Source organism: Grampus griseus (assembly GCF_964374135.1).
Source record: "Grampus griseus genome assembly, chromosome: 3".
Taxonomy (NCBI): Eukaryota; Metazoa; Chordata; class Mammalia; order Artiodactyla; family Delphinidae; genus Grampus; species Grampus griseus.
Window position 1 is genome coordinate 20185380 of NC_139019.1, and position 24755 is coordinate 20210134.

At 34.2% G+C, this 24755-nt stretch overlaps 1 protein-coding gene across 2 annotated transcripts in view; it reads right to left on the reverse strand.

The window, feature by feature from the left end:
* Positions 1 to 21813, reverse strand: part of LOC309820035 (cadherin-10) — a gene marked incomplete at both ends in the record, with an annotated part of 122784 nt that extends 100971 nt beyond the window's left edge. For both annotated transcript variants that reach the window (XM_082650497.1, XM_082650496.1), the window contains one exon: positions 21583 to 21813. In XM_082650497.1, the coding sequence (XP_082506623.1) occupies positions 21583 to 21813 (231 nt within the window). The remainder of the gene's footprint in view (positions 1 to 21582) is intronic.
* Positions 21814 to 24755: the final 2942 nt, after the last annotated feature.

Genomic DNA, 24755 nt, shown 5'->3' on the forward strand with positions numbered 1-24755 from the left:
GCATAAGACTGAAAGAGAAAAAAATTTGTATTTTGAAAAGTCCAAGAGCCATTAATTTGAGCTGGCTGCAAAGAAGTATAAAATCAAACAAATGAAAGCCTTGCCTCTTATTCACACCACATTCACATTTAGCTCACATCATATTCACATATACAGAGAATTCCTGTCTTGCACTCTTACCTCTGCTTCACATATTACCTGTAAATAACTGGACTAGGGCAAACATTGTATTCAATAATTACTAAAAAGGGACCAGATTGGAATTTGTATAATTGTACTAGAATAAGAAAAAAAGAACAAAAGAATAGGATCAATAGATCAATACAAAATGTGGTTATCAGGAAATTATGATGAAACAGACATGAACTGTTTTCTTTTACAGTGTAAAACAATTTTTATGGAACTCCAAAATACCATACAGATAATGATCTATGTAGTAAGTTGTTTTAAACCACATAAGAATGATGAGCACGACATGCAGGATAACAGCATGAACTGTTAAAAAAAATAACAAGAAAATGGGTTTCATACGATGTGTCCAAATATTGACCTAAGGGTTGATATAAGATAATCTAATAACAGAGGAAGGGGTTAAAATATAAACAGACAGGATTAATGGGGGGGAAAAGTGAGGAGAGTAAAATGAAACGAACAGAAAGGCAAAATTGGAAACAACAAAAGAGAAAGTAGAACTTGCTATAAACATAGTAGATAAAAGAGAAGACTAGACCCAGAAGAGCAAGCAAAATGAGTTAGAAAGATAGAGCCAAAAAGATTTAGAGAGAATAGGCTGAAAAAGAAAAAGCACATGATCATATCAATAGATGCACAAACACTTGACAAAATCCAGCACCCATTCATGTTAAAAATTTTAAGTACACAAAGAAGAGAGGGGAACTTCAACTTGATAACGAATATCTACAAAAAACCTACAGCTGGGCTTCCCTGGTGGCGCAGTGGTTGAGAGTCCGCCTGCTGATGCAGGGGACACGGGTTCGTGCCCCGGTCCAGGAAGATCCCACATGCCGCGGAGCGGCTGGGCTCGTGAGCCATGGCCGCTGAGCCTGCGCGTCCGGAGCCTGTGCTCCGCAACGGGAGAGGCCACAACAGTGAGAGGCCTGCGTACCGCAAAAAAAAAAAAAAACCCAAAAACCTACAGCTTACATCATACTTAAAGGTGAGAAATTTGAAGCCTTCCTACTAGGATCAGGTACAATGAGAGGATAACCCTCTCACCACTGCTTTTCAACATGATACTGGAAGTTTTAGCTAGTGCAATAGGACAAGAGAAGGAAATAAAAGGTATACATATTGAGAAAGCAGAAATAAAACAGCCTTGTTCACAGATGACATGACCATCTATGTAGAAAATCTGAAAGAATCAACAAAAAACCTCTTGGAACTTATAAGTGATTATGGCAAGGTTGCAGGATACATGGTTAATATACAGAAGTCAAGCATTTTCCTATATACAAGCAATGAACAAGTAAAATCTGAAAGTAAGAACACAATATCATTATATAGGACCTCCCCAAAATGAAATACCTATGTATAAATCTAGAAAGGCTGTACAAGATCTATATAAGGAAAACTACAAAATTCTGAAGAATGAAATCAAATAAGAACTAAATAAACGAAGAGAAATTCTATGCCCATTAATAGAAACGGTCAATATTGTCAAGATGTCAGTTCTTCCCAACTTGATCTATAGATTCAGTGCAATCCCAATTAAAATCTCAGCAAGTTATTTTGTGGATAATGACAGATTGATTCTAATAGTTATATAGAGGGTCAAAAGACCTAGAATAGCCAAAACAAAAATTGAAGGAGAAGAATGAGATTGGAGGACTGATACTACCCAACTTCACGACATTATAAAGTTACAGTAATCAGGACAGGGTGGAAAGATTAGACAGATCAATGGAGCAGAATAAAGAGCCCACAAATAGACTTATGTTTATATATTTAACTGGTCATTGACAAGGAGCAAAGGCAATACAGTGGAGCTAAGACAGTCATTACACTAAATGGTGCTGGAATAACTGGATATCCACATGCAAAAATCAATCCAGACACAAAATGACATCCTTCGCAGAAACAAACTCAAAATGGATCACAGACTTCATTGCAAAATGCAAAACCATAAATCTCCTAGAAATTAGCATAGGAGAAAACCTAGATGACCTTGGATACGGTGATACCGTTTTAGATACAATACCAAAGGCACATGTATGAAATAAATAATTGACAAGCTGGACTCCATCAAAATTAAAAACTTCTGCTCTGTGAAAGACAATGGCAAGTGAATGAAAAGCCAGGCCACAGACCAGAAGAAAATATTTGGGAAAATGATACTTCTATAATAAAGGACTATTATCCAAAATACACAAAGAACACTTAAAAATCAAAAATAAAAAAGCAAAAAACTTAATTATAAAATAGGTCGAAAACCTTAAGCGATACCTCATCAAAGAAGATATACAGATGGCAAATAAACATATGAAAAGAGTCCCACATCATATGTCATCGGGAAAATGCAAATTTAAATGACAGTGAGATATCACTACACACCTATTAGAATAGCCAAAATCTAGGGCACTGACAATTCCCAATTTTTGGTGAGGATGTGGAAAAACAGGAACTCTCATATATTGCTCATGGGAATGCAAAATAGTATAGCGGTACGCGGGCTTCTCACTGTTGTGGCCTCTCCCGTTGCGGAGCACAGGCTCCAGACGCGCAGGCTCAGCGGCCATGGCTCACGGGCCCAGCCACTCCGTGGCATGTGGGATCTTCCTGGACCGGGGCAGGAACCCATGTCCCCTGCATCGGCAGGTGGACTCTCAACCACTGCGCCACCAAGGAAGCGCTGGAAGAGAATTTGTTGGTTTCTTACAAAAGACTCTCACCATTATGATCCAGCAATAGCGCTCCTGGGTATTTAATGAAATGAGTTGAAAACATGTTTACAAAATACCTGGACATGGATGTTTACAAAGGCTTTCTCCTATAATTGTCAAAACTCAGAAGCAACCAAGATATCCTTCAGTAGGTGAATGGATAAAACTGTAGTACATCCAGACAATGAAATACCATTCAGCACTAAAAAAAAAAAAAAGAGCTATGAAAACACACAGAATAACCTTAAATGCATATTACTAAATGAAGTAAACCAACTTGAAAAGCTACATACTGTGTGATTCCAACTATATGACATTCTGGAAAAGACAAAACTATGGAGACAGTAAAAGATTATTGGTTGTCAGGGTTAGGGGATGGGGAGGGATGAATAGGTAGAGTACAGAAGTTTATGTCAGTGAAATAGTCCCTATGATTCCATCATAATGATACATGTCATTATACTTTGCCCAAACACATAGCATGCACAACATGTACAGTGAACTGTAAAGTAAACTATGGACTTTGAGTGATTATGATGTATCATTGTAGGTTCATCACTTATAACAAATGCACCACTCTGGTGGGGGATCTTGATAACGGGGAGGGTATGCGTGTGTAAAGGCAAGGGATATATGAAAAATATCTGTACCTTCCTCTCCATCTTTCTGTTAACTTAAAACTGCTCTGAACAAAGTCTTAAAAAGCAATTTTAAACAAAAAGAGAAAAAGTTACGAGAATAATTTTACAGAAGATGCCATTTTAATCCAATAATCATAGTGATTAGCAGTAATGGCACAAATTGAAGTCTTCCACCCCTGATAGGATACAATAAGAACAGCATCACTTGTGTGATTTCCTGCTGAAGATTCATAACCCAAATCTAATCATGAGGAATCATCAGACACACACAAATTGAGGAACATTTCAGAAGACAAGCGGCCTGTAATCTTCAAAAGTGTCAGGATTATGAAATCAAAGAAATATTGAGAACTTTATCAGAAGACAGAAAGAAACCAGAGGCATGACAACTAAATGCAATGTATGATTGTGAACTGCCTTGCTTTTCTGTAAAGGATGATATTGGGATAAGTGGCAAAATTTGAATGGGGTCTGAGGTAGATGTTTATAATCCATCAATGTTAATTTCCTGATTTTGATGGTGTGTTGTGGTTATATAGGAGAATATCTTTGTTTGAAGGAAATAAACACTAAATTATTTGGTTGTGGAATAAAATGATTTAGAGAGAAAATAAGAGAATGAAAGGAGTTGTTTCCAAGAAGAGATCAGAACAATGAGAGAAACAACTTAGAAGACAAAAAGAAATAAATAATTTAACTTCATACAAATAATCGAATAATCTGTTTACAGATACATACTCAAATGGTAAAATACAACATATACTAGGGACAATATATTTGCAACTCATAATAAAACTCATAGAAAGAGACTCCATTTTCGGACACGGTAGAGAAGTTATTTGGAAAAACTTACGTTCAAAACAATTGAAAATGCTGGAGAGAATATAAACAACAGCTCCTTTAAAGTAATAAAGACAAGATGTCAGAACAAAATGTAACAGGAATTAAACACCTAGGTCAGTACGTAGAACAGCAGATCGTAAAGCTGCGTTTTCTATGAGAATATGTTTATAGGAGAAAACTTGCTTTTCAGCTTTGTTGCACTTCTTGGGTAAGAGGTACACATATCAAGGCCAAAGATGTAGACTCAACATTCAAACATTAAACAGTTAAAACAAGTTGCTCATGCTATGGAACTGGAGAGAAAATTACCTTACCGTAAGCAAAACTAGAGGAATAAAGGAAAGAAAATACATAAGTAATTAAAGGTAAAGAAAAAATAACTGGCCCTCGCCAGTAAGAAGCTGGCCCACCCAAGATTTTGATCCAGATTAAAAATCTGCAAGTAAACCAGAGAACCCTAGATTCAAGATAAAACTTGAAAGCAGTCAGACAAAAAGGAGCTAAATATCTTCAAAGGAGAAGCAGATTGTCAGCTGATTTCTCAGTAACAACAATCCATTCATAATCCAGGGGACAGAAAAATGTTCCTTGACGTGGCTGTCACTCTCACATTCTATACCCACAAAAATTAACTTTTTAACACAAAGCCAAAAATATCCTCAGATAAACAAAGCTGAAGATATCATCACCAGCATATATACTAATGAATATACTTATTTCATAACAAAGGCAAATGATCTCTAATTGAAAGTTGATATGTAAGAAGGAATAGTGAAGAAAATGTAAAATGTGTGAACAAATCTGAACAAACAAGGAACATAAAAGACAATGACAGTATAAGTCATGTTGGAGGAAAACAGCACTAAAATATTCTGTGATACTTTTACAAACCAGCATCCAGGTAACGTTATAGATTAAGGGAACTCTTAAAAAGATATTTCACAGCAACAAACTTATAAAGGAGTAGGAGAACTTGACGAAGCATTAAAAAAATCATGTATATGATGAAAAGAAAGTAAGCGCGAATCAAACTACTGTAATCTATTTTTATAAAATAAATGATTTAATTATCAATATTTCTAATCTTTTAAATTACAGCACACTCAATAATATTAGTTTTACCTTTTTTATTTCCTGTAAACTAATAGCAAGAATTAGAAGGGTTTTGGAGCTTTGACAAAAAAAAAAATTCTAAGGTAACAGAACAGTTTTAATTTTCCCCAATGATTATTAAGATGATGTGGCACGGTTTCAGCATGCAAAGACATTTTTATGGTCCCATATGAACCCACGAAAAGAGGACTCTCTGTACTGTTACTCCTAAAGAAACCACCAACACAGGCTCACCGTACTTTTCTTGTGCGTGTAAAGGGCAGAAAGTAAATATTTTAACATTGAGGGCCACAAACAGCCTCTGCACCATATTCTTCCTCTTTTTCCTTTTTTTCTTAAATCCAGTCTTAAAAACATATACAAATTCTCTTTAGACCATGAGCTAAGAAGCCTTCTGAATTTAGCCCACCAGCTTATTTCAAAAAATATTTAAGATGCCAAAAATACAATTTACAAAAACTAAGTCAAGAAGGAAAGAGAACCTGAGTAGCCCTATAACCATTAAAGAAAATAAGTTAATAGCCCACGTTTCCCTATAATAAAACTATTGTATCAGAAGGTATTTTTAATGAATTCTAGACAACATTCGTGAAAGCATTAATTCAATTACACACACAAATTATATAAAGTAATAGAAAAAGTGGTAATATTTCCTATCTCATTTTATTTGACTATCATAACTTTGATGTCTAAATACAATAAAACAGTTAAAAGAGTTTAAAAAGTAATTTTACTGAGTGATATCTTGTATGAAAATGAATGATTTTATAAAAGTAGAAATTGTAAGCAAAGAAAGAGCAAGTGGAATACGATAATGTAAAGTTTTATATCATTACCAAGGTGAACTCTTCCAAAATCTGCAAGTTTAGTTCAAATAGGAAAAATCATTTAAGGTAATTGCTTGGATTAACATATTGAAGGGAAAATAAACAGTTCATTATACGCATACATATATTTGACAATATTTCATATTCACTTATGATTAAAAAACATAAAACACTAGGATTAAAAGGAAATCCCTTAGTCTGATAAAAATACCTTTAAAAACAAACTTAAGAAACTTCACAATTAATGATAAAATGTCGATCATTTAAAAAAACTAAGAAAAAAATAAAGAGATCCCCCTCTCATGTCATCTATTCAATATTCTATTGGAGTTTTTAATCAATGCAGAAAGACAAGTAAAAAAAAAAAGTTTGTTTTTCTTGATCCCGCTCACACTCCCCCCATCAGAGAGTGCTACAAACATCTGCTTCCTTTGCAGCAAGACTCTAATGCTGCCTGTGTGTACTTGCTCCAATTTCTCTCTCTCCATTCCCTCTGAAATGCACTGCAATAAGAATTCTGAGCCCACCACAGCACTGAAACCATAAACACCAAATTCACCTAGAATCTCCATGAAACTAAAGTCAGTGGTCAAATCAGAACTCTCTACCTCCTTGACTTAGCAGTTTTGACTCAGTTAACACACTCTGTTCTCCAAACATTTTCTTCACCTGTCTTCTAAGACACCTCCAGCTCTTAGGTTCCCTTGCAGTTCAAGGAATACCCATTCTCAGTTGTATATGTTGGTTTTTCTTCTTTCCTCCCATATAATCTGCCACCTCACACATGTCTGAATGTGAGTTTGCTTCTAAATACAGCCCTATTTCCACTTCTCACTACATTCACATTCTTAATATCTAACAGTCCCATGACTTTAAATACCAGCTATATGCTGATGGCTTCTAAGAGGTCCCATATTAGTTTTCCTGAACTTGTATCTGGGCTGGCCAAAAAGTTCCTTCGGGTGTCCGTAACACCTTAAAGGAAAAGCCTGAACGAACTTTTTGGCCAAACCAATACAATCTCAAAACTCCCTTTATCTTAATACATCTGAAGACGAACTCGAGCTCTTACTCCTAATGCTCTCTAAATAAAAACAATCAATTTTTCAGTTGCTCAGACCAAAATGTTTTGAGTCATCTGTAACAATGCTTCCTAACATCCGTGCATGAATACTACATAGATTTCTATTGTACCAACTTTAAAGCCAGAAGTCAGACTGATATTTTTAAAACTTATTTCATATAACGTCAGCCTTCCGCTAAAAAGTCTACAATATCTTCCATCTTAGAGTAAAAGTCAAAATCCAATGTCTTGTGTATTAGTTTCCTATTGCTACTGTAAAAATTATGACCAGCTTAGTGACAGAACACCACAAGTTTATTCTCTTGTAGTTCTGGAGGTCAGAAGTCTACATACAAGGTGTTGGCAGGGCTCTGCTACTTCTGGAGGCTTCAGATGAGACTGTTTCTTTGCTGCTTCCAGCTTCCAGAGGCTGTCTGCATTCCTTGGTTCCTGTTTCTTTCTTCCATCTTCAAAGCTTGTTACTCTAACCTCTGGTTGCATTGTGACATCTCTTTTTTTCTGACTTTAACCCTCTTGCCTCACTCCTATAGGGACCCGTGTGATCAAATGGGGATTGCATAGGAAATCCAGGGTATAATCTCCCCCATCTCAAGATCCTCAATTTAATTACAGCTGCAATAGTCTCTTCTTGCTATTGAAAATAACATATAATGAATTCTGAGAATTAGGATGTGGATATCTTTGGGGCAATTATTTTGTCTACCACACTTTGTAGGATCTGGGGATCCTGTTATCTTTCTGCCCTTCCCTTCTACCACCTGTCCCTTGCCCCCTTTGCTCTAGGCACATGTACCTCCCTGCCCTTTCTTGAATATTCATGAGGAATTTCCTGATTTAGAGCATTTGCAGTAACTATTTCTTCCTGATGCAAAAAATATTCCTCTAACAGCTGCTTAGTTATCCCTTTCACTTCCTCCAAATCCTTTGCCTAAATATCACCTTCTCAGTAAGAAAGTACTGACTACCACCACCTGCTCTGCTCTATTCCTCAATATTCCTTACCTTGCTTTCTCTCTTCTTTTCTGATAGTAACCTTCATCATCTAACATACCATAAGATACCATAAGAGTAATATATTTATTATGTTTATGTTTAATTTTTTGCATTTCCCACTAAAACTGTGAGCTTTGTGACACAGGGTGTGTTGTCTTTTACTAAGGGGTGTGACCTGGTCACCTAGAGAGTGCCTGAAAAATAATTGGTGCTCCACACCTGTTATGGATTTGGGAATGAAGCAATCAATAAGCAAAAAATAGATGACCTGAAGAAACAGTTGATAAAACACTTGAAAAACTTGTTCACAGTAATGAAAGTTCATTGTTATTTAGGAAAATACAAATTAAATCACCAGTTTTGAAAAAAAATTCTAAAAATATCAAGCTTGGGTCTCTTTGTTGTTTTTTTGTGTGTGTGGTACGTGGGCCTCTTACTGTTGTGGCCTCTCCCGTTGCGGAGCACAGGCTCCGGACGCGCAGGCTCAGCGGCCATGGCTCACAGGCCCAGCCGCTCCGCGGCATGTGGGATCTTCCCGGACCGGGGCACGAACCCGTGTCCTCTGCATCGGCAGGCAGACTCTCAACCACTGCACCACCAGGGAAGCCCTGGGTCTCTTTGTAGAACAGAAGAAATTCTCATATACTGCCAGTGGGAGTAGGTATTGGTTAAAACATAGGAAACTAAAATGGCAGTATTTGGAAAAATTGAAGCTAGGCACACACTAGAGATCAGCAATTTTATTCCTAATTATATACTCTGAAGCTATTCGATGTCCATAAGTATCAGGGTGCATGTACAGAAATGTTCACAGAAGCATTGTTAGTAAAGCCAAAGTAAGGGGAAGGGGCAACATTGTATCTCCATTATTGATAGAATGTATAACTAAATCCAAACACATTCACATAAAGAGATCCTCTGCACAAAAATATGGTTTAATTTCATAAAACTATTTGAGCGAAAGGAGAAAGACACAAAAGAATATATGAACTGTGATTACACTCAATTTCAGAAACATTTAAAACTCCAGCGTGTTGTTTATGAGTGGCTACATAGATGCTCAAACTATAAAGAAAGGCATTATTAACCCCAAATGAATCTTATTGCCACCTTTAGAAAGGAGAAATGATGTTGTTACTAACAGACCCACACAGAGAGTTTCTTAGGGGCCATGAGTTTTCCATTTCTTCGCCTGGGTTGAGGTCACCTGATTTGATTTATACTTATTCATTAAAGTTTATATGTGTGTTTTATTCAACTTTCAGCATGTATTACATTTGAAAATGAAAAAAAAAAGAATTAAAGCTCAATTAATAAGGAGAACTTATGGATCAAAAGAAAAAAACAAGATTATTAACAGAAAAATTGGTGAAGGATATAAACACTCATTTAAAGAAATGCAAGGGCTTCCCTGGTGGCGCAGTGGTTGAGAGTCTGCCTGCCGATGCAGGCGACACGGGTTCGTGCCCCGGTCCTCGAAGATCCCACATACCGCGTAACGGCTGGGCCCGTGAGCCATGGCCGCTGAGCCTGCGGGTTTGGAGCCTGTGTTCCGCAACGGGAGAAGCCACAAGAGTGAGAAGCCCGCGTACCGCAAAAAAAAAAAAAAAAAGAAATGCGAAATGTTTTAAATACATGAAGAAATGCTCATTCTCACTTAAAATAAGAGAAATATGTTTTCATTTACAAGATTGAAAAGCTATTAAAAATGATGATAATACAGAGATTGGATACAATGGTGGAGAAATATTTAACTTTCATACCTTGCTGTTGGCATGATAAATTCAAACTGCATCAGTGGAGAGCAATTTAGCAATACCTATGAAAGTTTAAAATTTCCAAACTTTGCTTCAGCATTTCACTTCTAGTCATATTCCTAAAGGTATACCAGCACTCTGTGAAATAACATGTCATATTATTATATTAATATTTTTTTAAATGACTAAAGTTTCTTCAAAAGAAAAATGGTAAAACAAATTATGATACATCCACTGGAAAGAATACTATGCAGCTATTATTTTTTTTTAGTGAAGGATATCTTTATGTCCTGAAATGGAATATGTCCTCAAGTTACATTTTTAACTAAAAACAAACCAACCATGTTTTATAACATGGTATAAAGTACACCACCATTTATGTAAAAACAAAATCATAAATACTTATTAAATAGTTCTATAATGTCTCTTGGAATACGTACAAAAATGCAAAACAAAACAAAAACAAAACAGAACTGGTAAATGCAGCTGTTTCTTAGGAGAACTCTGGATGACTGAGGATCCTGGTGGGAGTCTTAGTTTTAACTATACACCTTATTTTGCCTTTTAAAATTTATTCAAAGTGCATGCATTATCAATTCCACATATAAATTAAATAATAAACACATAACAACTAAAAAAATAAATTTGACTTCTCTATGAAGTAGCAGAAATATTCCTGTTACCTACACAATTTTAGTTTTGTACTGATATCATTCAGAAAAGAAAGTCAGCTAACTATCCATCATTGTACTGCTTAAATAAGAATATAATTGCTTCTGGTGAAGCAACACATAATATTGATAAAATAAGAATATTACTATTAATGGTGCAATGAGGGGTAATGATGGTTAGTATATACTCTGGAGTCATAATTTCTGGGCTAGAATCCCATCTCTACAAGTTACTTGATTGGTGCCCTTAGACACCTAATTTAGACAAGAAGAACATATTTTCCTTACTTGTAAATAAGAAACAATAAAAAACGGTTGTTGGACTATTAAGTAATAATAAATAAAATACATTGTAGAGGCATCATTATCAGGATATGTCAGGATGTTTCAAAATATTTTATATTATTTTTCATTTAATTCTCACATCAAAAATATAACCATATGTGATAGTTTTTACACTGTTATTTTGCTTCCAGAAGTATGTTAAATATTAGTAGTGAGCAAAGTGGTTTTTTTTAAACTTATTTCACTCCTGTTGGTGATTTAAATGGGAATACTCTCTTTGTTTAGTAATTACGTATGATGCTGGCTGTCAGCTTAATAGACAAATTTTTAATTTTAACCAAGAGTGAGCTCACCTGTTGCACACATTCACATCCTCTCTTTCTGTCTATATAATAACGTCCCATCTCCAGCTTTTCATCATTTCAAACTCTCTCTCACTCCTACTTATTTTATCTTATTGATAACATGCCTATGAGAAACTGATGTGTTGCTTCCTTCTGGGCTAAACCAAAGCCATCTGACTCCCATTTACGTCAGATTATTGCAACGGCTGTCTCCTTGGTCCACACTGATCTCTAAATTGCTACAATTTTCTTCTTGATGACTTTGCGTCACTCAACAGGATTAGTCATCGATTCTTTGGAATTTTGTTCTCCTTTGGCCTCTATAATAGTCCTAGTCTTGCCTCTCTTGCCCGCCCCTTTCTACTTCTTCTTGGATGTGCTCTATCTCTGCCTTTATGTTATTTGACTTACAATTATGTCCTTGACCTTTGCTTTATCTCTTTGTTGTCTCCTTTTGGAAGCTCAGCTCTTAGGAATGCATGTATTCAGTTAGTTCATGATTCACAACTCTATCCCTCTGCTCTGCTGGACTCAGGATAACCCAACACATGCAAACTAGATTTGGTGCTAATCTTTTTTTTTTTTTTCTTGCGTTACGCGGGCTTCTCACTGTTGTGGCCTCTCCCGTTGCGGAGCACAGGCTCCGGACGCGCAGGCTCAGCGGCCATGGCTCACGAGCCCAGCCGCTCCGCGGCATGTGGGATCTTCCCGGACCGGGGCACGAACCCGTGTCCCCTGCATCGGCAGGCAGACTCTCAACCACTGTGCCACCAGGGAAGCCCGGTGCTAAGCTTTTGATGGTTTGTATATACTGACAGAATTGGTATCAAGGAAAATTGAAAAATTCAGTGGTCTTGGAGTTTTGGGTGGTATTTGGAAGACACAACACTGAACTGAGGAGTTCACTAATGAAATTTAAGCTAAACATCACCCAAAATAGGAAATGTTCCTTTAGATAAAAGGCTATAATAGTACACATTCTTACAGCTCAATTTCCTACTTGGTAAAACAATTTTAATCCTGGGCTGAGATTTAAGACCTTCATTTAAAATTCTAAATTTAATAGTTTTATGTAATCTATAAATGCTTAAAGTATAGCTTTAAAAGTGAGGTTAGTAAAAGAATTTTACTAAAGAGAGTCTGAAATTTGCATAAAATGCTTTTTGTCTTGTTGATTAGAGTTCTAAGGAGAGAACCAAAGGTTTGTATATTGTATCCCAACAAAATCACTGTTCCCTTCTCTAAACTTAGTCCATTTTCCTGGCAACTTTTATGTTTTCTTTATTTTAACTTTTATTTACAATTACCAGGAACCATGGAATGCAATTACCCAATTAGCAACACAATAATAATACCACCAACAACAATAATGATAATAATAAAAAAATAAGATTAAATAATATTCTTTGATAAAACAAAAGTAGAAATTTAACTACATTATGTGAATATTTAATAATTCACTTCAGAAAATTTATTGAAGTGCTCCCTTCTTTTCTATTCATGCTTTCATAAGAAGCAACTGAGAATTTGAATATTTGAGCATATTCTAAGTATGAGACATTGATGAGCAAACATAATAACATACATCCACTTTCATTTTCTTTACTGAAAAGAACATTATTCTTTAGTACAAAGGGGACAAAATTTAATTGAATATATAATTGTATATTGTCTCCAAGAAAGAAAATAAGAGGTCTTTGGTAGAAATACATAATACCATAATAATAATTTCCCATGCTTCATGGCCATTACACACTCACCTGTTACTGATAAATTATATTAAGATACTTTTTGCAGAGCAAATTTTTATGACATTTCAATACATTTTTCATCTACAGAGATTTCTCTCAAGCTTTACCTAAAAGTCTGGCTCAATTTTCACATAATCTTCATTCAGAGATGACTGTATTTCTTAAAAGTTCTATATTTGAAAAATGATGGGTTAAATTGTAGATTTAGTATTTTTGAACTTTAATATTTTTAAATAATAGGTAAAGTTTTTAAAAGCTTATTCATCATAGAAAAATTCTTTGAGTTGTTTTTTTATTATTATCAATTATTATCATCAAAGTCCTTTCATCTACTTCCAACAATTACTACTCTATGTGAATTAATTGGCCTAAAACCACAGAAATAATACTTTTTAGAAAATAAATTCATAATTATCTCTTATCTAAAACATAATCCAATAAAACTAAATTCAAGGGACATAACATAGAGAGGTAGATTTTAAAAGATGCTGTGTGACAAACTGAAGAAGGAAGAAAAAGAGATGAAGAAGCCTTCTGTGTGGAGGGGATTATAAAATGGTGAGTACAAGAGAGGGATATACAAAAATAAGACTATGATGGGAAAGAAAAGATGGAAACAGCATCTCTGGGTTACTAATTCAAGAGTGAAAAAAGAGTGGACGGGTGGACTTCCCACAAATCACTAGAGTACAGTAAGGGCAGTGAGTGTGGGAAATGTGTTTAGGTGGTGCGGGTGTACTGTTGTTTCATGAAGGTTATACAGTGACAACACGTTATGTAAATAACTTCATGGAAGAGTTTAGTAAACATATGTTATCACTACTACCAGTAAGAACTTCTAAGTAAAATAATGATTGTAGTTATTTATATATGAGTATCCCATACTTAATTCCATTTATCTTTTTAAAAAGAGTTCAATATTTGACACTTTGCTTGAAAATGCTAACAAGAAGTCTATTTCCCATTAGTTTAAACTGGAAAAAATAGAGTGCTTACACATTAAACCCAAATTCAAAACTAATTTCCTAAAAAAGTAACTAAAACATAGTAAAATCTCTATATATGAATAACATGCTATAATATTAGTATAGAAAACGCTTAAACCAGTGTTACTTGAACACTTACAGGTTAACATGAATTAGCAAGGCTTCCCGAAGGACTTACAAAATCTTAGATGCACGTTCTTTATTACAGCCTCTGTTAGTTTCAAAACATCTATGGGTGGTTCTGATGTTCTATCAAGTGTATCTGGAATGCAACTTAAGATCTTCCTGAATACTGCTTTGCTAAAATGTTATAGTGAACTTTGAGGAGGTGAGCATACTTTTCCAATATAACCTCTGGCTGAAACATTGAGAGATACAGACATTGTATGCATTCTGAGAGTTAAAAACCAAGAGGTGGTCTCCCTGGAAAACATTATCAGGGTTATGCAGGACATGCCTCTATTTAAAAATGCTTTAATTACCTCTTGCTTGAGGATTACTATAAAAAGTCTTCATAAATTCTAATTCAGGATCATCTTTTTTTTTTGTTGTGGTCTTTACCTATCAGGGAAATAATGTCTATATTCACCCCAAAAGTCCAAATGTCTCCTCATCAGGAAGGTCTTTATTAATCATTTAATCTAAAGGACTTTCTGTGGATGTCTATCAAATCATCCTGATTTGTTTTCTTTTAGGACATTTTCTAACTAAAATCACTCACTGTATTAATTTGTTTTGTGCTCAGTCCTTTTATGGTTGTCATTAATAGGGTTCAAATAGAAAATAACTATATACCAAGCCCTCTCCTACTCCCATCTCACCACTAAAGCAGGTCTATCTGTTTGTGTGTGTGTGTGTGTGTGTGTGTGTGTGTGTGTGTGTGTGTGTGTGTTTTATGTAGATTCTCTTCATCATGTTTGTATTAAAAAAAAGTCACCTGGAAACTTTTAGTCTCAACAACATTACAGTTTTTAAAAGGTCCCAGAGAGTGTTCCCAGCTCTCTAAACTCTAATAAAACATAAAGTTCTTCCATGAGTTCACTTGAGATTTCCTTCCCCTGTAGGAAAACTGCAGTGGGGAGGTCAGGACAGCTTCTTCTGTCTTAGTTCCAACTACTCCTTCCCTTGTTGCAACCAGGTTTGACTTGATTGTAACTATATTATTAAGGGCAAAACGCATACAGTTGGTATTGCCAGACTTTGTGAATGTTTAAAGTCAAGTTACTCTCTCATGAATAACGTTTTTTCAGTTTCTGGAAGATATCTCTTCTAGAAATTTCCAAGAATCACTTCATTATAAAGCATTGCACATTAAAAAACTCTTCCGAAGAAATAAATAAATAAATAAATAAGAACTTGACTCTCCAGTTTCAACATTTAATAACATACAGATTCGTGTAATACGAATCCCCAAACTATTTTATTTCCACCTATTTACAAGTACTGCAGAAATGAAACATGGCAATATTTGGCACTTACTGTTTTGTTCGAGGCTTTTGGGATCTGTGCTGTGTCTGAGACAAAAGGAGTCCCATAACTTCCTGTTATCCTTACATATTATTCTCTCCTTCTCTTAAAGGCACATATTTTGTGAGTAGAGAAATTATATTTTCACCACAGTACTTAATATCAGAGTAGTACCTGAGTAGTAACAGGTCTTCTAGATATTTGTTGACAGAATGAATAAATCATTTATTCATAGTGGGTGTGTGCAGCTCACAAGTCTACAGAGAAGAATGACCAAGAGACTGGAGCCAAACATATGCTTTAAGGATTAGACAGAATATGAATAGGAAAGTAAGTCTTGAGAGAAATCCAAGTTAGGGAAAGCAAATTCTTACAGCAACTCCAAAGGGAAGAAACATGATGATAATTGAGAGCATATTCAGAAACAAGAACCCAGAAAGAAGTAAAATAAAGACTGAGCTGTTGAGGAAATGTAAAAGGCTCTGGCAAACTAAGGAAGTTGAGGACAGGGCTTCTCAGTCTCAGCACTATTGACATTTAGGACTGGAGGTCTGCCCTATACATTGTAGGATATTAAGCAGCATCCCTGGTCCCTGCCAACTTGAGGCCGGTAGCTACTCCCTCTACCTAGTTGTGAAAACAAATAATGTCTCCATATATAGATGAATTTCCCCTGGATGGCAAAATAACCCCCAATTAGAATCATTAATTTAGGGTATTTTGAACTCATCATGCTCATTAAGGGGCCATGAGGGCAAATAAGACAGTACTAAAGGTATAGAGTTGAGACAGACCAGAAAAATATATGGCTCATTCTATCATTTTCAATCATGGAACAGGTTAGAGTCAGAAAATGAAATATTTAATAGTGAATTGAAATATTGAAAAGTCAAGTGACCAGCAAGATACTTGTTCAAATAAAAGCAGTTGGTTCCAAAGAGAAAAACCTGTTAGGGACAGGGAGAAAGTTTCTATTGGCTACTCAGGAAGGGGGATGAAGGTTCATATTGGGTTATAAACTATGGGAGGACAAAGCCATGGTAGACTATGGGGAACCGTGTATCCCTTGGTAGAGGTGAGCTTAAGTAATCATCTAAGGACAGAAGAACTATAAATACCTATAGTATTCTTAATCTGCTAAAATAGAGAGCACCATTATTGCTCTAGCTCTTTGAAGCCATTAACTCTTCAGAAAAGGGATATGAAATTAAGAAATAATTAAACGTGGTTTCTGTTTTTCAAGAATGCTAAACAACTGAGAACCCAAAAAGACTTACAGACAACAATATCATATGATATCGATTATACCTGGAATCTAAAACATGATACAAATTAACTTATGTACAAAACAGAAATAGACTCACAGACATTGAAAAAAAACTTATGGTTACCAAAGGGGAAAGGAGGAGGGGAGGAATAAATTAGGAGTTAGGAATTAACATATACACACTACTATATATAAAATAGATAACCAACGAGGACCTACTGTATAGCACAGGGAATTATACTCAATATTTTGTAATAACCTATAAGGGAAAAGAATCTGAAAAAGAATATATATATGTATTATATATATGTATAACTGAATCACTTTGCTGTACACCTGAAACTAACACAACATTATACATCAACTACACTTCAATTTTTAAAAAAAGAACCTATCATTGGGAAAAAAAAAAGAATCTATGTGTCAAATGTATTCTGCATTTAGAGAAGGATGATATCAGTGAGGTACTATAAGGTCTGAATGGCCTGGAGGCCCCAAGAATCTCTTTCATGTCTCCAGATGGTACATGTTTTCATTATCCCAAGAAGATATAGACAGTTGCCTTGATTATTTACTAAAATTATTATTATGTTTTTACTTCCTGGAGTGAATTATTTTACTATGCTGGCTCAGAATCAGGTTTATCATTGTTCAATTACATTATTAATTTTTTGGTGTTTTTTCTTAATCTCTGGTTTTGATTAAAAATCTATTTTTAACATGTTTTTCTCCACTTGAGAATAATTATTAAAGTGCAAAGTTTGTACAGTAAATAAAATTAGTAATTCACTTAGAACTGTATGTTTGTTAACGGCTAAAAGTAAATTCAAGAATATCTAGTTTATTGTCATTATTTATTTGAATATTTGGAAGCCTAAAATTTTGAAATTATCTAGGCAACTGAATCAGGCAATGGGAACCTGTGATAAGAAGCTACATTAGGACATTAATAAAAATAGCTTATAATCACAATGTTTCTCAAATCTTAAATTGGTAAATTTAAAGATGTTTATAGAAGGTTGAGATATAAAAGCAACATAGGGCAAAAGTAGATACTTGAAGTTTAAGTTTTAAACCTCTTGCTTTGGAAGGTAAAAAAGGTTAGCACGCATTGTCCTATATAGGAAATTTCTTAAAGGTCAATATTCTGATTATCTCACTGAAAAGAAAAAAAAGAACTTACACCAAATATATTTTGGTTTAGAATACATTTGATTGAATGATTTAGAGGAAAATATTTTTTTGCTCATTGAGAGATGAACAAAGAAATGCTTTGAGTTCACTGCTGGTTAGCTAGTTTCTTCATAATAGCCATGGCAGTGACAATTCAGCCACTAGCTTTCTTTCTCTTTTTCTCTTTCTGTCTCTCTTTACTTCTTCTTATTCTTTATTTTTATATATAAGTGGGTTTTTAAATGCTCAAACACTTCACATTTAAAATGTAATCATATAAAAATTATATATATAAGTACATTAAATATATATATATAAAATGACTGACATGATCATACTATAGATGAGAAAATGAAGGCCAAGAGAAGTTAATTGATTTCACTACTGAAAGCAAAAACAGTGGCAGAAGGAAGTTTACATATAGGTATTCTGATTGGCAGTTATATGCTTTTCCTAAGCTTTCCTCTACTTTAATCCAATGAGAAGTAAGGGGATTTTCCCTTTGTTTCAACCCCTCAAGCAGTATTGGGTTTTTAATCTAAGAAATTATATGCCATCCATTCTTTGTAGGATTTATTGGCTAATTGTTTGGTATTTAAAAAATTTTCCCCCTCTTCATGCATGTGCTTTTCAGTCTTGTCCCCACTCAACCAGTGTAATTCTCTCCATTGTTCCTACTCTGAGCTCCCACCATGTTTTCCACAACAATGGAGAGTTTATCAGTGTCTTCCCATAAGTCTAGTAATTGGGACATGTATTATTCCTACCTGTGAACTAACCTAGAGACATTGAATCTCTCAGCATCAATATCACATGCCTACTTTAAATGAAGTAAAAACTGAAAGTAGAATTTCTGAAAGGATGAATATGTAATAAATTTATTATAAGTAATGTTGGAAAGAATATCCAGGGAATTTAAAATTTTTTATGTTTCATGAAGAAAATATATCTTAGCCCACAATTATATTCGTTAAAATGCATGTTTATAAAAATATTCTATATCTCATAATTGACTTTTCGCATATACAAATCTATATGTTTAAAAAAATCTGTATGTTTACTTCTAATATAAGATCTTTTTAATTGTGTTTTTGTTTGTTTGTTTTTGCGGTACGCGGGCCTCTCACCACTGCGGCCTCTCCCGTTGCGGAGCGCAGGCTCCGGATGCGCAGGCTCAGCGGCCATGGCTCACGGGCCCAGCCGCTCCGGGGCATGTGGTATCCTCCCGGACCGGGGCACGAACCCGTGTCCCCTGCATCGGCAGGCGGACTCTCAACCACTGTGCCACCAGGGAAGCCCTAATATAAGATCTTTAATTGTATAAGTAATTAATACAATATAAATACTTAATAAAAAAGTAACACACACACAAAAAAAGTAACACACATATGTACTACAGACAAGGGAAATTTAAAAATAACTATTTCACAGGTCATGATATGAATAAATGATAGAAATACAAAATTGACTTGAAATACAAGCAAAAAAACAGATGCTTTGGGTATTAGAAGTAAACTCAGAGCTACAGCCTCTAATATATGTCTGTTGATCTGGTAGTTCAGGACATACTTATAGAAGAAAATGGTGAACACATTCCATAAATTCCTTATGCCTCTCCTCATTAAAGAGTTTTCTGGCTTACTTTTATAGAGCAGAGTAAGGAAGAATAAAATTTGAGTTGCATATCAAGATGCACGTATCTTAAGTATTTACCAGCTTTAATAGCCCACAGTAATTTAAACTCTACATTAGTTTTCCCTACCAAAGAGCTAAGTGGTACCAGATGACTCTGGGAATTCAGTTCAATACAACTCAGGTTAATTCAACCAACTAAATATTAAAATCTACTCTAAGAGCTAGAAACAAGAAAGATACGAAGTAAAGTTCTTGATTTCAAGTTATTGATATTCTTTGGGGAAAGAACAAATGAAAGTACATAGAAATACCTTGATTATCACAACAGAGTACATAATGCAATGATAATTCAATTTACCAACATTTATTAAATCCTCATTAAGGACTAGGTGAAGGAAAATCTATGCAAATAAACAAATAATTGCTATGTCCAGGAAGAGCCAAATAAAACTATTTATAGTTTCTATGGCTCAGATTTCAGTTATTATATTTTCATGTGGTTGGTTTCATAAACTGAAAGTTGCCTATTGCAGCAACCATAAAATTTACCTTAACCCTCTGAGCTCAGGAATTCTATCAGATGACCCTGTGATAAGTCCACTACTGCATGCTTTCTGGTAAAATTGCTTAGGTTGCTGGCTTTTTTCTTCACCTTACAGTCAATATGACATTTAACCTTTAATGCTATCTTTCTCATACTGCCAGACATTTTTTAAAAAAACTGAAATAACTGGAACATGAAAAAACCTATCAAAGTATTTTAAAAATCAATGAACATGTATTTTCTCAAAAATAGTTCTTCTTAGAAGACAAAAACTTTAAAAGCCAGTTTTAATTATGTGAAAGAAGCTATTAAAGTTGAGGCTGATGCAAAAGTTGCCAACACAATCATGGATCTATCATAATTTTGTACTGTTGACATGTGATATATGAACATGTGATTATATCTGTTTTCCTTTTGTGTGTTTAACTTTTTTCTTTGATATAGTTTCATAAACTCTCCATAAAAATAACACTATTAAAATGATTTTTTTCTTTAAGATATTACCTAATTTCGACTAGATTCAGATAGTGCCAAGAAAGAAAACTGGAAATTAATACAATCTAGTGTATAAAAGCATCCGTTGTAACTTTTATGTCGTATTTGTCCTTCCAGTCCTAACCAAAGCTCATTTTCCTCACTATCTTTTATAACTGAATAGCATGAAATCTCCTCATGTCATCATATCCCGACAAGTAAACTACTTTTTCCTGCTTGTCTTCCCATTTATTCTTCCCTTATTTAAATGTACCCACGGTAGGACTTTAGAAAAATAAGTAACGCTCATATCTGGAATAAGTTTTCTTATAAGTAAGCATTATTTTGACCTTAGGTCATATTTTAATGCATTTGTTTTCTCATTCTGTAAAATATTAAACAACTTTTAAATATATCTTTTCTTCCTCACTGAATTCAATGGCAATGTGAAATATATATAGGTATATATATATATATATATATGTATTATATACATGCATTGTTATTTTAAATACTAGATTGCCAGATAGTTTTCTCTTGATCATTGATTTCTAACTACAAATTCTGAAATTGCAATTTTTAGTACCTCTTTAATACATGAGGTAGTAGGCAGAATTAATTCTAGTAAATGAATTCATACACTTATAATGCTATATTCATTACATAGTTTTTCAAATTCTAATTTGTATTCCATAAACAAAAACTGCTTTAGGGATATTTAGAGAATCAAATTTGTAAGAATGGCAATCTTGATAACCTTCAAATTTTCTTTACAAGACATATGAAAAACTGGAATGTAAATATTTGCCATTTCAACACAGACTTACCTTGCCTACGTATTGATAATCAGATCCTGTATATTCCTCCAGTAAGAAAAATTGATTCCACATCCAACCACGCTTCTGACGGTGCAGAATTTTGCCATCACTTCTAGGTATGCGTGCACCTAAAATTCTTTTCTGGGGCATAGAAGTCCTTCTGAACATTATCTCTGGAGAACAGAAATGTGGCAGGCATACCCAGAGTAGAAACAGTAGCAAAAATTGATATATTGTCATAGTTCACTTCTTGACAATTCCCAACGTGGATGAAGAAAAAGCAGTCCTATATTATTGGGTTGAATTTTACTGTGTTTCAACTCGTTTCCAGCATTTCATCAATGTTTTGGACATGTTTCCAAAAGCTTCAAACAAATAAACAAATAAAAAAAAGTCAGTTGACAACATTATGAATGTTACCTGTCACTTTAAATTTAACATAACAAATATTAATTAATAATAGTAACCAAAATATTTGCTTCCCCTCTTTTACATAAAATAATTATTAGTTTGGAAACATTATTTACCTAGTAACATGTCTACAATTTAAGAAAAGATAATTGTAAATAATTTCTTTCAAACAAATTCTAAAGAAAGGACATATTTAGCTATTATTTCTTTTTTTCTTTTGGCACTTTACCAGTTTTCAGGAATTATAAACCCTATATAGAGTGGATATGTAGTTAATTTTGCACGTCAACATTTCCAGAGTAACTTAACATAATTAAAATTTTGAAAATAAAATAGTGATTTTAATAAACTACAGGAACTATGCATCTGTCATGCAGTGTAATGGTATTTAAATGATTTTTAAACAGCAGCACAGTTTCTTCAAATTTAATCCAGCTCAAAGGTAAAAGTAAAGCCAAAAACAAAACCAAAAAAACTTAGTGTCTTCAGCTGAAGACCTCTCCTCTCTCCCCTCTTAGGTCGGTCTGTGGAACACCTAGAGCTTCATAGAGTAGAAAAAAAAAAATCTCTACTACAGTAAATCAACATATGACATAATTTACACTATTATATAGAAAAATTTAATCATGTTGTCAGCTATACCTTTGATACATTTGCACAATGTGTCCACTTCTGACCACCTCCCTGCCCCTATGCTGACCTAGAACTCCATGATGCCCCAGGCTCCTCACTGCTCTCCACCTGCAATTATTTCTTCTCAACAATGTATCCGAGGTAATCCCACTAAAATGGGATTACTCTGATGGCTTCTTACCTCACTTTGATTAAACCTAGCATCTCACAAATACCTACAATTCTGTATTCCATTTCATGACAGCTGGTCACTTCTCTGACTTCATGCTATACTTCGATCCCCCCAGGCCACTCCTCAAAATTGACTCCTTTCCAGCCAGTGTCCTTCTTGCTTCAGCCTGCAACACACTTCATACGCTCCTCTCTTCAACCAGGACCTCTTTACTTCTTCCCTCCACCTGGAAGGCTTTTCCATGTAGTTATCCATGTAGGTAGATCCCCTGCTTCCTTCGGTTCTTTCTTGAAACCTCCCCTAATTTGCACATCCCAATACACTACATGTGTTTTATTTATTTATTGTGCATATATTCTGTCTGCCTACCATCATCCCATGAAAGAAGGGAAGTTTGCTCTTTTCTTTGCTACTGTTTTCACATGTCTATAACAGAACCTTGCACATAGTAGATGCTCATTAAACAGTTTGAATGAATGAATTGTAAATTGATTCAAACATCTGAGTATCACTATCTCCTCTATGTAGTTAAACTCAAACATTTATGCATGAAAATAGTATTTTTAAATCATAATTACTTTCATTTTATTATTTATTTATATTACTGTTAGAATATTTTTATTTTAAAAATTTCTCTGTATTTTTTTTTGTTTTGTTTTCTGTTAGCTATGAATTTTATTTCAGGATATGATAAAATACTATAAAAAAGTGGTTGGAGGACCAAAAGGATTGAGTTTCATTTCTCAAATATGACAATGTATTCTAAGTACTCCAGCATTTATATTTATGCTTTCATTTACAAAGATTTCTAAGCAATCTGTTTACTTTTTTGTGTGTTTGTTTTATTATTAGGACGATTTTAAGGTTAATGCAAACATGCTTTAGAAATAAGATTAATGGCGAAGCAGTATTTCCCCAGAGTGTACTAAATGACAGTGGAGCTCTCCACAGCACATGAAGCATTCAACGTGACAGATGTAACCTGTATTAAAATCTGTCATGTAAAATGCTGTACTTGGAGTATAGAAATTATCTGATACATAAAATGGTTTTACATCACAAGGCACTGACTTTACAGAAACTCAAATTGATTGGATTCTAAGTAATAGGAACATTTACTAAAATGATATCTGACTTTTAAAATGTATCAGGACATGCTAGACAGTATTCTCCAGAAAAATATACTGTTCCTAAAAGTTAAAAGAGGGTTTGCATAATTGAGGGTTTCTGCTAAAAGCTTTAAAACTTATTGAAGCAACATTCTCATTTCAATTCTTTTTTCAATTTAGAAATATTTGCAAGCAATTGTTTGCTATATTGGTGATCATTTTCAATACAATTACAACCTTACCTATAACTTTAGAAGCTTAAGTACCAATATTTTTAGGAAGGAGTAGGTGGAGATTGCCTCTGTAAAAGTTGTTAGTAAATAATTGGAGCATCACAAAAATATAGAATCATTTTTCTTCATTATTGTTCTAGTTTCTATTATTTCATAATGAATTTTATGAAGTCTATCGTTAAATGCATTTTAATACTGATTTAAGATAATTAAAATGTTTAAAATATATTTTGCATAAATATTATTTGATAAAACCATTTCAAACAATGACAAGATTAAATTAAAATAAGAAATTTAATCTTGATTAATTAGATTTTTGAATTTATTTCTTTAATAGATTGGGCTTTTTGTCTCGTGTCTAAAAATCTCTGCCTAACTCAAGGACAAAAACATTTCCTCTATGTTTTCTTTTAGAAGTTTTATAGTTTTGGTTCTTACAATGTAGGTCTATGGTCCAATTTGAATCAAGATTTGTATATGGTGCAAGATATGAATTGAAGTTCTATGTTTTACTTATGAATATTCAATTGCTCTAGCACCATTTGTTGAAAACTCATCCTTTCTCCACTGAATTGCCTTTACACCTTTGTAAAAAATCAGTTGTCTATATATGTGTGTCTATAT